A 14,605-nucleotide genomic window follows, 5' to 3' on the forward strand; every position below is an offset into this window, starting at 1 on the left:
TTTCAAAGAAAACACGTACAACTAATCACCCCACAGGATTCTCCATCTACCAGTGCACCTGTACACCAAGTTCTACGCGTTTTGGCGTCGCCTAGCCCCAGCTGTAAGACCCGGACCTTGCGGGGACGCCCCTTTGACACTTGCCTTATTTGTGAACACATCATGCAAGAATGGAAAGCAATAAACGCCCATAAACATCAAATGAATCCCATTAGTATACAGTAGTCCAACAGTAAGTGATACCCAGTCCACCCTTCAATTCGCCTTCAACGCTCGTTGTCTCAGGTACGCTGCAACAACAAGCTGTTCGATGCTATCAATATTCAACCTTGAGTAAACCATGAAATCAACGAGAGAAAGGCGACTCACCGTCCCTTCACCAAAAACGTCATGCCCTGGTTGAAGAATCCCTTCAAAAGCTGCATCTGCAGTCCTTGGTACAATCCCTCCGGACCTTGCAACGGTTTGCCCGCCTCTCGCTGAACATAATACCTGCTTCCCTTGCTCCGGCGCGTGAGCGGTGGTCGTTTCGTGGGGTCCGCGTCTACGTGTCCATTCGTCGTCGCCTCCGACGATGGAGCCTCGGAGCTCAATTCCTCTTCGGAATGTGGATCATACATGCCCGTGTACGCATCTACCAACACCGAAAGCAGATTCTCGCCCGGTTTCGCTCCCGACCGGGCTTGTAATCGCTTCTTAGCGAGGATCAAAGGGTATAGAATCGTGTTCGCTATCGGGGGCGTATAAAGTCAGCCTACTGGATATTTTAGCGTGACAGCAGGTCGGACGTACCGATAGAAGTTGCGATAGCACCCACGAAGAAAGCCTCCCATGGCTTGAGATTAGGATTCACTTTCTTCCCTGCGGCCAACGCGCTCCGTGTTCGAGAATACACTACGAACTTTCGGAAGAGTTGGAAGAAGGCGAGTGTGATTGAGGGGTTTATCGATAACAGCGCAGAGGTACCGAAGCCTTGATTGAAATGGCAGATGAGCGAATGTCCAACACTTTAGGTTGGGAAGAGCCCACAAGGAATGTATACCCACCTTTCCAGAATCCCTTCCACCCATGCTCTTCGTGAATCAACCTCGCGATATCAAAGAAGCCCAAATTATCTTTCTGGAGCGGGCTGCTAGACCGAGACGGGCTGGCCGGAGTGCTCGAAGAAGATCCATCCTCAGAGCCAGAACCCTCTCCAGAGCTCAAAATAACAACATCCTCATCCTCCGCATCTGCCCGCTCCGCTTGGAGTCGAAGCGTGATAATGTTAAGTGGTGTGGAGACGGCGCGAGAGGCGACGCCGGAAACAAACCCGAGTAGGATATCTTCGAGAAGGGAAGGCTTGTGTGTTTTGTGCGGTCGAGGTGGTCCGTTGCGGAGAAGCGGTAATGCTTGTGTTCCGTGCATTGCTATGGAGCGTGTAAAGGAGTAGAAATAAAAATAGAAGAAGCTTTGGGGGGTACATCCTGTCAACACCTCTCTACGAACTGAGCAAGATAAGGGGCGCACTTTGAGAGAACAGTTGCGAACAAATCCGACCCTAGGCCATCATATAGCGCTTTCCAACCCAGCCCTTTCTTCCCTGTCTTCTTGCTCCCATAGACGATGTACAGGAGAAGTTTCAGTCCGCCAACAATGCCGCCTCTCCTCCTAGCCTTCACAGGTGAGTCCAACTGCAGCCTCGTCGTAATCAAATCAAGAGGATAAGTCAACGCCGACGCCGATGCGCTCCCAACGGCGCCTGAGACAGCCTGAACCAGAGGTGGTAGTGTCGACGTCATCCCAGTAGTATTCGCCCAGAAGCCAGAAAGAAATCCTCGTTTTCGTTCAGAAACAACGACAACGGGAGAGATAGATGGTGATGGTAAGTGGTAAAAAGAGAACCAGAGGGCAGAAAATGTCGAAGATAGCGTCAATGTGGATTTCGATATGCCTTGTCGGAGAATCAGTTCGCCGGACAAAACACGAGATGATGTCATGCTGGTTTCGGATACGGACGGGCGTCAGATCAGCGTGGTCCCTGTCGTCCCTCCCGATGCCAGCCTAAGAACAGCGCGTAATTTCGATTGCGGGGAAGGCGGCAAAAACCTGGGTAGCCACGAGGAGCACTGTCCGCAGGAAAAGGTTTTGACTCTGAAAAGACCTCAGTGCAGACAAGTCAGGAAACGAAAGACGATGCCCAAAAAATCGTGAAAGATCCCAAACGTAAAGGCATGGATTTTCTGGAAAGAGGTTCGCGTTGAATTTGGCGGTGTTTGATTCGGAAGATGTCAAGGCCGTTCCAGGAATAGGGGCAGCTTTTCACGTGCGATTGATTAGGAGCGAACCATGATGCAAGCTCCGTCGCGTAACGTCGTCCGGACCTATCCTACTCCTCCACACAACCACATCCACCAACTCTCCAGTCACAATGGCATCCACCCTCGTCCCCCATGGAATCCGCCGCCTAGGCGTCCTCGGCGCAGGCCAAATGGGCACAGGCATCGCCCTCGTCTCCGCCATGCGCGCCAAAGTCCCCGTCCTCCTCTACGACAAATCTCCCGAACAGGTCAAGAAGGGCCTCGCGCTCGTCGACAAACTCTTGGACAAGGACGTTGGAAAGGGAAGGTTGACGAACGACGAGGCGAAAGATGTGAGGGGACGGATTGAAGTCGTTCCGGCTGAGAGCGGGTTCAAGGGATTGAGGGATGTGGATATGGTTGTTGAGGTGCGTTTAGTTGGTTTCGTTTAAAGTATATGTGCTAAGGAATGTATTCTGTAGGCTGTTTCCGAGAATCTCCAACTCAAGGAGACAATATTTGCTTCCCTTGCTGCTGAACTCAAGCCTGAAGCCATCCTTGCTACCAATACCAGCTCAATAAGCATCACCAAGATTGCCGCTGCTACCCTCGGCAAGAATGTCTCTCCTGCCAGTGAAGAGGGCAAGAGGATTGCTTCCCGCGTAGTCGGTTAGTATTACCCTGTTTACGAGACGCGCTGATACTGAAGCGGCGTGTTGAATAGGCTTGCACTTCTTCAACCCCGTGCCTGTGATGGTATGTCCCTCGCACCCCATTTGCAACGTATAAAACTAAACGATCATTACCCAGAAACTCGTAGAACTTATCTCAGCACTCCAAACTAGCCAGGAAACCCTCGACCGAGCCCGTTCCTTCGCAGTCGCTTGCGGCAAGAGTACGCTTCCCAATACCCCCTATTGTTCACGGAACCATAACTAACACGATACCTTAACCCAGCTGTAACCGTCTCCAAAGACGTCCCTGGCTTCGTCTCAAATGCCCTCCTGATGCCATTCATCAATGAAGCCATCATGCACCTCGAAAAGGTTCGGCCAGTCCTCTACTTCATACCCTGCGGCTTCCCAATCTAATGCACCATACGTATAGGGAATCGCAACCCGCGAGGACATCGACACCACCCTCAAACTCGGCATGAACCACCCCATGGGTCCCCTCCAACTTGCCGACTTGTACGCCTCTTCCTTCCATCTCCCGTTTGCTCATTGCTAACGCCATGGTGTAGCATCGGTCTGGACACCTGCCTCGCCATCCAAAAGACCCTCTACGAAGGTACCTCGGATTCGAAATACCGACCTTCCATCCTCCTCGAGCAGATGGTCAATGCCGGGTGGTTGGGTAGGAAGTCCGGAAAGGGCTTCTATGACTACTAGGTGGTGGCAGATGCAGGAAAGTCTGTGTGATGCGGAGGAGCGCGTAACATTCTGTCTTCACGGACTCAGACGCCAGGAAGTCTGCCGTGAAGGATGCTGGGCCGAGCGTTGAGAAAACCAGTATAGTCCTATCGTGCACTAAACGTGGTCAAATAAAAAAGAAGTGAAAACATCTCAACTTCCTTCTGGTCGTATTGCGCCATGCAGAGAGCCAGGTCCCTCTCGATTTACCCACACCCCGCTCCCGTTTTAATCAGGGTCCACCACAACCACACTGCCCTAGCAATCCCCTTGCGGCGAGGTTACCAAAGACGCGCGCTTTGTGGGGCCGCGCCAAACCGAGTGTCTTGAATCCACCGAACCAGACCAAGGGTGTGACCTCAAAAGTCCGGACATGGAACGAATACATGGTCGTACCGCCTCCATCGAATATGAAAGTGATCGCTAGCGCTGGTATGAAGAGCTATTAGGTTGACGAGTAACTCCGATTATGACGATACGAACTCCCGGGAGGGCGTCAAACCTGAAAGAAGCACCAAAGTTGTTAAGAGCGATCCCGTCATTAATGACACTCGTATCTTCATTGACTTGGATAAGAAACCGGGTGCAACTTCACAGCTAAAGCTGTACCAGGTCCACGACATAGGAACGCTCGGAAGATGAACCTGTCTTACTACATACCACGGATATCCTCCCTGGCTTCACAGCAAAGTCGGATCCTAGGCCCACAACATCATCGTGGAGAGGTGTTCCATCCCCAAGTATCCTTCATCGTTCTCCACAGTCATAATCGGAGTCGTTTCATGAGCTGAGATTAGCTTGTAGCATGCAGACAGCTTAAGGTGTACAATTGTGCAACAGCGGTCGGCGGCTGGTGGTCGGTGGCGAGGAACCTGTTAGTTGGGAGATGTGTCCCTGCGGAAAGTCATCCATGGATTCACCGCCGGAGCCCAATCGCAACGGCTCCGAGGGAGCCCACGGTCTTGTTGCGGGCAGCGTGGTCGACTGGGGTGATGATGGGTACTGTGGGTAATGGCGAGGAATTGGGGGAATCTACAGAAAGAACCCGTGGCTCTATTGTCGCCAGTGGCGCTCCACTTCTGAGACCTCTGGCAAGTGAAGGATGGTAGTGGTCGGGGAGCCAGCGAAAGGCCGAACTGCTGCAAGGCGATTTCCGATTCCTTCGCGTCACCGTTACTGAATCACATTACCAGCTACTATTCTCGTCGCTGTCAGGATGCCGCCAGGAGCCAGTGGCGAAAGGCAAGTAGGTGCCAACTTGGTGACTGTTGGCCCATACTAGACGATCTTAAGAGAGGGTATGACTTGGGAGTGGGAGAACATAGGCAGACCGACCAAGGGCGGGCGGCATCGACTGTCGCTACGCATCGATTGGCACCCAGCTCATGGCCATTACCGCCAACTCAATAGTACCAAGCCCATAGTCCGATCCAGGCAATAGCTCGTGCTTGGTCCTAGCTTCTCTTCTTGTTCTCGGACATAAAGACTTATCCGGATCCATGCTCGTCTTCCACTGGTGCCGTGGGACCTCTGTCGAGCAAAGCACATTAGAGGCGAGCTGAATACAGAAGCTCAAGGCGCGTAGCAAAGCCTGGCACAATCGCTTTACGACTGTAGTTTTACGTGGTCGGCCAATCATTCCGGAGAGGAACAGGAAAGGAACTCACAGACACGTCCATCCTACTCATTTCATCCTTCCCGTGTCACCCTGTCGTCTAGAATCGTGGTTCAAGTGAGCAAAGTGCGGACCGAGGTTATCCGGTATCAGCCTTATCTCTCGCGTTTTGAGAGGGCCTGGTTATGTTCTGGCGTACATCCTGAAGCTTTTCTTGGGTCAACTCTGTCGATTTGCTGTTTTCAGCTACTGAGAGCGAGGCTTCCTGATATCCAGAAAAAGACCGCTATCAGGGAAGCTCGTCGGAGCTCGTCGCTGGAAGACCTCGAACGGTTGGGGGAGGGATAGCTGAGGACGAGGCAGGGCAAATGCCGACAATGTGCCAACTGCCAGTCGCAGCTCCAACAAGTCACGATCCAGGGAGAAATCTATTGTCGATGTCGAAGGGCTGCCCACGTGTTTCTACAAGGGGATGAGGAAGGGAACTCCATTGAATTGTCGAAGAGCACAATGGATGATTTCAGGTACGCACCCAAGTGCATGGCATTCGGACGATCGTCCCTGTTCCCTCTTCGCTGGCTTGTCCAATCGACCGACGTACAGACGGCTGGAACGGCACAGCCAATTCGACGTGAGCCTGTGAGAGAAAAAGAATTGTTGCCGATGAGGTGCGTCGTCTCGTACTCCACTTCGATCAGGGCACAGTCGGTGGTAATGAAGATGGAAGACCATCTGAGCCGGAAAGTGAGGAAAATCATGGAAGGCCGGCCGCTGCAAACAACAGATACCCGTTTATTTCGCGAGAATTACCATTACGAAAGGGAGGGGAAGTCCCAGGAGTCGATGGATCGCCGGGATCCAACGCTGGTTGTAGAAGCTGCAACTGTGGTGTACTGTAATTCGACGGCTGCGATAGGCTGGATGGTCAGATCTAGGGCGCTAAATTCCCGCTAACGCGGAAAAACCAGTATGAAAGGGTCGTCCGAGATATCCATCATCCTCTTGGTTTTCACAACAGGCCATCCATACGGTGCAAATTGAATGTCGCGTCCTTCGGCTTGCTCGGCCCCACGCATGAGATAAAATTGGTTGAGCCAGCGTCTCTAGTGGATAAAAAGCTCCCCATCCTTTCCTCCTACGTTCATATCTCAGTGACCTCTCCCTGTGGGTACGCTGAATGGGAACGCACCACCTTTGACCACAGATACGTCGCCAAATCCTGCCGTGCCAGGACAGATGACGATTATTAGCGTCACTGCTAGGTTTTCGCCACCACTGACACCACACGCAGACACAAAGGTGCATCGACGTACGAAGCATCGCGCCCTTATAAAAGGTTGCGAGGTCCGTATGCTCTCCTTCATCCCCCTTCCTTCATCGACCCCATCCCCACCCGATTCAATTGGCTGCGCATCTGCTCCGGTCGGCCACACCTCCTTGCCATGGACTATGTTCCTCGAAGGCTTCGCTGCATCATCATGCAAGTCGAAGAGAAAGGCTGCATTACCATGGGAATGGAGGATGGTCAACCCATGCATTGCAGCAACCGGGAAGATATCGTGTCGGGCCATTCCATTCCATTCAGAAAGCGCCAGCAGTTCGCCAGGCCCTAGCGGTCGCCAGCCCCGTCATTCAGCCTCGAGTTAAGACAAGTTTGGATCAATAGCGACTGCGAACCGTCCAGTTCAAGTCCACTTGCAACGTTATTGTCAGTGTCGCCATGGTCAGTGTTGTTATGGCCAGCAGAAACTGGGGGATAGACTTTGACTGACAGAATCCAAGCGTCGCTAGGCTGTTGCCTGTGTCATATGCGATTTTGACAGTAGCTCAGGTGCTCGTCGTTGTCGAGGACTCGGATTGTGGTATTGGGCAAGTGACCATGGCGGTTCTTGGAAAAGAGCGGTTCGCGTTGTCTCCTCACGAGACCGCTTTCCGTCGCGTCGGAACTACCGATTCCCACCTAGAAACATCGAGCCCTTTTCCCAACCTTTTCCCCGCCCTTGCCTCGTAGAAATCTGTCAGCAATCTCTCGACCTCAGAATCTGTGAGTAGTCGCTAAGGCCATGATTCACAAACATCGGGTAGAATACATTCTGATCGACACAACAAGCGGAGCCTACGTCTGTTACTAGTAGTACACATCGAAGTAAGGTTGGACAATAGAAAATACCAATAACAATAAGATATGAAACGGAGGAAACGAACGATGAAGGGAACAGTAATACACTGAGAAATTTGAGAGGCATTATACCCCAGCCAGCAAGGCATTGAACTGAGCGTTGAGGTCCATAAGAGCAGGGAGATCAGCACAAGTGGCATCCAGGAGATGAGGTGAGCCGAAGGAAGCACCACTCAAATTCTGTCGGTCACCCAACTGTATCAGAGTGTCAGTGGAGGGATTGTATTGTGGCCACCCGTACGTCGTCAGCCCCGATGCAGGGTTCCTGACGAATGCAACCCAAGCTTTCTGGAAAGTCTGTGACAGGCCAATTTGTGTGGATGTGGGGTTGGGGTCGATGGAACGATACGTTCCAAATGCTATGGGGATGTCTGAACCGTGGAAGGCACCGAGATCTGAGCGAACAGAGATACCGGGGAAGACAGCTGGAGAAACATCTGTTAGCACTTTGAATCCCTTTTCCCGTGCTTTGACTTACCTTGATACCTGTATCGCCAGGTTGGAACACCGGCATCGAAACGTTGCTGGGTTTCCTTTGATGTTGGGCAAGTACCTCCAACTTGGCTGCTGATTTCTCCAATGACTGTGGTGAGGAATGGCGGAGAATTGCCACGAATGAGGAGATTAAGGGCAACCGTCAGAGCATTGGCTTCATTGACGACGTTTCCGATCAAAGCAGGGACAGGTAAGAATTGGCCATTGTCCATTCGAGTTTCATAGTCGGAGAATACCAGTTGCTCTAGATAAGTTGGTTAGATATGTCGTGCCCTCTGTCAAAAGGGGAAGGACTCACCGTCTGTGACCAACTTGAAGAAGACGATACCGGCATCGTTAGCCGCGTTCACGAGATCACGCCATGGCTTTCCTTGCATACAAGAGAACTGGGCGGACGTTGGTGCTACCATCGCATGTCAGCCCAAGGAGAGTGTATTCGAGGACTTCTGGACTCACAGCTTCCGCAGCCTACGGCATCGGCGACGGTATGCCATGTAGCATCATCCAGGGTAGGAGAGACGAGATCCGCTGCGCCGTAGATCCTTCAAGCAATTGTCAGGACCAGTGATGGATAATGACCAAGAACGAACATACCCTCCGGATTGTTCGATAATACCTAGTAATGGGTCAGTAAATGGTGTTTCAATGTAACCTGAGTTCGTACCTTTCACGATAGTATCTGTCGGATAAGCCAAAGAATACAAGCCAGCTCCCGTTCCACCCGCACTATGTCCAGCGAGTGTAATGCGATTCGGGTCTCCTCCGAAAGCCGCGATGTTGTTATGGATCCATTCGATTGCAGCTCGCTGGTCGAGCAAGCCAAAGTTCTGCGAGTTGGTTGGGGACACCAGTTGGGGAGCATTAGGCTGCCCAAAGATATTCAATCGGTAGTTGAAGCTGACAACGATAATGTCGTCGTTGTCCTCGACAAACTTCTGACCGTCGTATACCGATAGTGCACTCTGCAATATCGTCAGTACGTACGAACTACACGTGGTAACTGATGTCAGACCTACCGCTCCAAATTGGAAGCCACCGCCATACATCCAGACAAGAACGGCAGTATTCTGAGGTCGCGACTTAGCAGGTGCCCAAATGTTGACAGTGAGGCAATCTTCGGCTTCGGTGAGTGGTTCATCTTGGTGAGCGAACTCAAGATATTTGGCAATTGCTGGACCAATGAGTTGAGGGCAACTGTTGCCAAAAGAAGTGGCAGAGAGGGTCGAGCTATGGGACGGTGCCGGGCCAGGGGGCTGCCATCGGGCTGCAGATGCGTATGGGATTCCGAGCCATCGACGGACCCTTGGAACTGGACGATTGCCCAAGACAGGTCCCTCAGCGGTCGAGATAAGGAGGCCTACACCCCCGCCAGCTTGAGCCGCGATAAGTGGGAGACTCGAACACCCCAGGAGCGCGAATGAGAGGAGACGCATTGCGGGAAGTGGTACCGGTGGTCAAGGAACGGTGAGAGTGCCTTTTCTGCTGGTTTAAGTGCATCATGACGGTAAAGTATCCGAGATTTTGAAAGGACCGCCGCTCGTCATGTTTCCCCAAGCCCTTCCAAAAGAACACAGGATCCAGTTGATCTTGTGGTGAAACCGAAATCCAAGCGAACGACGGTGTGCGTGATCAAAAAAAAGCTTCAATCAATCAGATTCTGTCGTTGGCCGCTGCAAGTTTTGCCAATCCTTCCCCAAGCAGAACAGGCATTCGGTGGGTAAAAACATCCTTTTTATCTACAGAAAGGATACCATGTCAGTACAGTTCAGAAGTGCAATATCCTAGGACAAGGATGTTGCGTACAAGAGGCGCTGGTAACTGGGTAGGAAGAGCAACAAGACAACAAATTGACATCTCTGAAGGCCTCCACCGTCCACGTCGCGAAAGGCTGCCGGCATTTGACGGCACGGGCGACAACCAAGGGGCCGACACACGGATCAGAAGAAGATCGGCGCCAAAGCCGGCGCCTTGCAAAATGGCGGAAGCTTACTCTTAAACTTTAAGTTCATTAAGTCCATTTGCCATTTGAAAGTTTTATACAGAGCCAAGTCGTACCTTCCTTTTGATTGAATAACAGCGCTCCCCTGCTGTACCTTGATACCCCTGAATTATACGGTCACCATAATCAGCTCGTTCCTCCCTTGAACTTCGGAATGTTCTCAGATGTTCTCCTGGTAGATGTGAAAGGAACGGGCTGGAGCACGCCAGATCACAGTGGATCGCGGCCAAAAGTCCAGGTTCAGTGAACAAAAGGTACACACTTATCTGAATGAAGCCACTTGTCGCCCTTGCAGGAAGCTCGAGACAACGGGATGAAAAGTATTTAGAGGATCTTTGGGAGCATTGCCACTAGCTTGCGCTCGCTGCTCGCACGCGTTTTCGTCACATGCGTTCCTGGTGTTGATTATCATGTCACTAGGAGTTTCACGGCATGCCGTGACCAGTTTATAGCCCAACGGATCCTCTACTTAGATAAATGTTGAAGTGGGGCGACCTGACCGGGGCATTCCCATACGCGTGAATACAATGCGCTGGAGCCACAGCGTGTTGAACACTGTTCGAAAGTGGAAAGCCCAATGAATCACTTCTCATCTCCCCTTTGTCACTCGGTGATAATATATTAGTGCTCGAAAAAGCTACAGACACTGGACAGCACACAACAGGTGAAGTAACCAACGTGGACTCAAAACAGACTGCATGGGGGAGGAGGGAGCATACTAATTCCATTCTTTACCACCAACATAAAATCGAACCCCCAACTGCGATGCGCGAGTCAAAAGGTCAAGATTGAGATTTCGAATGAAAGGCGAAGTTTCTGCGAAGATGAGGTCGATCCTGGGCAAGGTGGCACAGTCGATTTGCTCGCCCGAATTGTCGGTTTGAGCGCCAGTCGACGAGTAGTAACCTTCTTTCCTTTCTTCGAGGCATTCGATGAATGAGGGTGGATGTAAGTTGATGTAGGCAGTCCCGAAAATCGCGAGCTTCCGAATAGAGGGTAGAAGCAGGAGCCGATGGATGAAAGCTTGTTGGGGAGATACACGACCACGATATCTCTCCGTATTCAGGTAAAGGGATAGGGAGTTAATGTACCGAGTTTCGATCCCGTCAAGGAGCTGGGACGACAGGCTGTTCCGAAGGTGCCATTGGTAGATGTGCAGCTCTGAAAGGTGACATCCAGACCGGCGTAGAAATGCTTGTGCGATTGGCAACAAGTTTTCAGACTTCGTCGCACAATCACGTATAAAATCCATCGGTGCCAACTCGAGGCTTTTCAGCGAGGGAAGAGTCAGATACCTGATGATTTCCGGATAACCGCTTGCGGTTAAGGACGTTACTCCCATGTGAGTTACGATGGGCTTTGAAGGTGTCGGAACGCTGGCTGCGCGAATCTTGAGCGACCGGAGCCCAGGGAGATGACGAAGATTGCTAATGAGCGACTTGTATGACAGCTCGGTTCCGCAGTCAAAGTCGAGCGTCAGGTGTGAAAGGGTACCATGAGAGATGGTCCTTTCTTCGGGTGATCGAGTCCGAATGTCCAGTCGAAGGGACGCCAAATTTGGTGCATAAAAGTCCAATGGACGGGATCCAAAGGGCCAATATTTAGAATCGCCAGGAGAGGGAGTAAGAGAAACACGTAGGGTTGTCAAGTTTTTCCATGGCCGATAGGGTGCATTCGCAACAGCCGTAAAGAGTTTGGGAAGGCTGTGCAGCGCGTACAAGCCGTTGAGGCAAAATCGAAGTTCAGACCAATTCCTATCATCCGATGCCAGCGATAGTACGTCTGGGTGCTCCTCTGAGTGTTCCTCGTCACTGGAAAACCGATGGACGGGGCAGAATATGACCTGGAAAGAGAGAGGGGCCCATTTGGCGTGGTCGAACCAAGCCCGAATTCTGGAGGGTGATGCTTCGCGTGCCTCCGGAAGTCGAATACACAGGATGCAGTCGAGAGTCAGAGTAGACCATAGCCTTGGATTCGATAAGGTTACAGCGTTCCAGCTTTTGCACACTGACCTCAACACGGAAAAAGTACGGCGGCCGTAAGCATTGTTCCTGCTGCGTTCTAGGGCGAACAGGAAGATTCTGGCGAGAAGTTCTTGAGGGAAGTCTTTCAGGGAAGCTTGGGTGTGTCCTCCGAGCGTACGCGTTGCCGCATACGAGGCTTGGGTGGATTTGTTGAGGCAATAGCTATGGGATCGCGACGCGTTCGTGGCAACTACATTACCGTCGTTTCGCTCGCCGTCGTCGGTGCCCAGAAAGCCACCCGTCTGGGTGGCCGACTTGCTGCAGGTTTGCGTTTGCGCTGACCCCATCTCGAGCAATTCGTACGCTGGAGATGATTTCTACTACGTTTGGACTGTTCCGGAGTCTACTGTGAGATGATCGATAATCGCTGAGCATTACGGTTGGACAACGTACAGTCTATCGATGCCCGCCGAAGCTGTCCCTGGGGAGCTGAATTTGTGTTTGAGCGAAGTGGTAATCTTCAATGGTCAATTAAAAGGAGCTCTTGAACAGTCACTGTACTGGAGATGGCGGTGTTATTTGAAAGGCGTCGAACTTCCAAGTGGGTTGCTGTTGTGGCAGGAGGTAAAGAGCTGTTATTGATGCCGAGGCGCGCTCGCGGTGTTTCAAGTTAATATTCGGTCATTGTACAGATGTACAGTAGGCAGAGCCACAGAACAGAAACATAGCAAGTCCATAATGCACATTCCTGTATTACAGCGCGACCTTAAAAGTTAAACGGCATTCGTTCCTAGCAACGACCTTCAATACACGAATCCTCATCTGCACCTGGTCTAGTTCAACATAAGTCAAAATGGAATCGGGCTCCAAGCTCTAGAGCCTGTCCCAATAGATACTTGACGGATTCCGTTGGAGAAGATAGAAAGAGCACTGTCATGTCCTCGAGTCCCAGATCGATGGGCACCAGTCCCAATGATAGGATCGAGTTCCCTCCAGTGTTTGTGCCTGAGGCTTCCCCAGAGCCGACCAGAGACGCCTTTCTCTGCTCGGAAAAGGAGATGAACTCTTCAGAGCTCAGGTCGAGGCCTTCAATCCACTCGGGCAACTCCAGGCGTCTGATGGAAGGAAGTTGTGAGAGTTCGTGCGTGAGGACTTGTTGCTGGGAGCTGTCAGATGGTAAGAAGGCTTGTAAGAGCGTGATGATTTCAACCTTGACTTAGTGATGGAGAAACAGAATCACCATATGCGAAGCGACAGTTCCCGCAACCGACTTTCCAGCAATCGCTTTGAACATTGCAAGAAGGACTTTAAGGCTTCCAACCACCCTGAAGCTCCTTCGTGTCTATGCACATTCACGATCCCAACTGTCAGCGAGACCTCCTCGACGCCCGGAAAGGATAGAGCATGGAGATACTCGACAGGCCCTTCAAAGAGGAAGGTGCGGATGCCTGGGTGACTGACTGTGGTGTCGGGAGTACAATTGGCCCGACTTCGCGGCGTCCTGCGAGGATGGAGACCTCTAGGCAGCGAAGAGCTGGCACATCAGATATCATGGAAATGAGGGTATAAAATAATGCGAACTTCAAGTCGAAAATGTTGAGCTCCAGACGGGAGAGTGCTAGGTGCCGGACCTGGAGGAGGCGAGTGGTGTACTCGGGGTCCAAACTTGGCGTCAGCTCGAGCGCGAGGGAAGACAGGCTGGGGGTGCAGATCTGCCACAGTCGCGGCGTCGTGGTGATTAGAGGCTGGAGCTCCACACTTTTCAGATTCTTCCACGGACGATAGGGCGCATCGGCGATTGCAGAGAAAATATTGTGGAGAATGGCCTCTGCCTGTGCCCACCAAGTTCCAAGGACTAACTGGAGGACAGACCAGTTTCTGTTTTCTGTTACAACCGAAACTACATCGGCTACCACTTCTTCGCAATGCGGCAAAAACTCGGATTGTGCTATGTCGAGCCGAAACCGCAGAGGCACATTTCTTGCGTTGTGAAACCAAGTCTGAATTCGAGCTCAGAACTCTGCTGGTGCACCGACAGCAAAATCGAAATCGGACGAGGATATAGTGAGGGCCGCCCACAACTCCGGGTGCGAATACGCTGCATCCCGCCACTGTCTGCAAACGGCCCTATAATTAGCAAAATCGTGGCGTTGGTAATAATTGTTGTCGTGTGGTTTGAGAGCTGCCTTGAATATTTCCGCAATGAGTTCCGAAGGGAGTCGTCTCAACGGTGAAACGATGCCTCGAGCCTTGTCACGGTGTTCGTTGAGATGGCGAATACGGCCATGGCAGTCAGAAAAGAGCTGAGAGAGGCGCCTGGGTTCTGCTTCCTCGTCCTCGATGTCTTTGGAAACCGTGTCGACATACTTCCGTACCGCGAGTTCTTCTTCCGTATTGGGGGGTTCGTTGGTTGAAAGGAGTCGTTGGTCCAAGTGGTCAGGTACACGTGTTGAAGTCATCGATCCCGTTGGTAACAGTGGGTCTTCTGCACGGTCTCACAGTGATGAATACACACACTGTACCCGATGGAAGAAGATTGACTGCAAGTCCTGTACAATCGCTCTGCTGGATTCCACCCTGATGGCCAGATGCAAAGATGATGGTCAGTCACAAACGCTTATCGATGTCACGCGAAGCGCCATAAACTCGTTTCGGAGACAGT

At 51.7% G+C, this 14,605-nt stretch overlaps 5 protein-coding genes across 5 annotated transcripts; 1 reads left to right on the forward strand and 4 right to left on the reverse strand.

Moving 5' to 3' along the window:
• Positions 1-255: 255 nt before the first annotated feature.
• CC1G_14125 (hypothetical protein) lies at positions 256-1,870 on the reverse strand (the record flags this gene model as incomplete). The annotated part of the gene is made up of 5 exons (XM_002911546.1): positions 1,510-1,870; positions 1,047-1,450; positions 793-972; positions 370-730; positions 256-313 (listed from the first exon to the last, which is right to left on the reverse strand). The coding sequence occupies exons 1-5, from the start codon at positions 1,779-1,781 to the stop codon at positions 256-258; spliced, it is 1,275 nt and encodes a 424-aa protein (XP_002911592.1). The 5' UTR covers positions 1,782-1,870.
• Positions 1,871-2,371: 501 nt separating this feature from the next.
• On the forward strand, positions 2,372-3,842 carry CC1G_04473 (3-hydroxybutyryl-CoA dehydrogenase). Its single transcript, XM_001829988.2, has 7 exons — positions 2,372-2,707; positions 2,762-2,948; positions 3,004-3,035; positions 3,090-3,174; positions 3,237-3,325; positions 3,387-3,469; positions 3,523-3,842. Exons 1-7 carry the CDS (start codon positions 2,411-2,413, stop codon positions 3,668-3,670), a joined length of 921 nt encoding a protein of 306 aa, XP_001830040.2. The 5' UTR covers positions 2,372-2,410; the 3' UTR covers positions 3,671-3,842.
• A 3,709-nt stretch (positions 3,843-7,551) lies between these two features.
• CC1G_04474 (carboxylesterase) lies at positions 7,552-9,413 on the reverse strand (the record flags this gene model as incomplete). The annotated part of the gene is made up of 7 exons (XM_001829989.1): positions 7,552-7,910; positions 7,964-8,224; positions 8,279-8,383; positions 8,437-8,522; positions 8,575-8,596; positions 8,645-8,942; positions 8,997-9,413. 7 exons carry the CDS (start codon positions 9,411-9,413, stop codon positions 7,552-7,554), a joined length of 1,548 nt encoding a protein of 515 aa, XP_001830041.1.
• A 1,284-nt stretch (positions 9,414-10,697) lies between these two features.
• Positions 10,698-12,557, reverse strand: CC1G_14126 (hypothetical protein; the record flags this gene model as incomplete). Its single annotated transcript, XM_002911547.1, has 2 exons — positions 12,397-12,557; positions 10,698-12,334 (listed from the first exon to the last, which is right to left on the reverse strand). The coding sequence occupies exon 2, from the start codon at positions 12,288-12,290 to the stop codon at positions 10,698-10,700; it is 1,593 nt and encodes a 530-aa protein (XP_002911593.1). The 5' UTR covers positions 12,291-12,334; positions 12,397-12,557.
• A 224-nt stretch (positions 12,558-12,781) lies between these two features.
• Positions 12,782-14,402, reverse strand: CC1G_04475 (hypothetical protein; the record flags this gene model as incomplete). The annotated part of the gene is made up of 4 exons (XM_001829990.2): positions 12,782-13,158; positions 13,215-13,462; positions 13,525-13,943; positions 13,980-14,402. The coding sequence occupies 4 exons, from the start codon at positions 14,400-14,402 to the stop codon at positions 12,782-12,784; spliced, it is 1,467 nt and encodes a 488-aa protein (XP_001830042.2).
• Between the last annotated feature and the right edge of the window lie 203 nt (positions 14,403-14,605).

Source organism: Coprinopsis cinerea (assembly GCF_000182895.1).
Source record: "Coprinopsis cinerea okayama7#130 chromosome 3 map unlocalized cont3.3, whole genome shotgun sequence".
Taxonomy (NCBI): Eukaryota; Fungi; Basidiomycota; class Agaricomycetes; order Agaricales; family Psathyrellaceae; genus Coprinopsis; species Coprinopsis cinerea.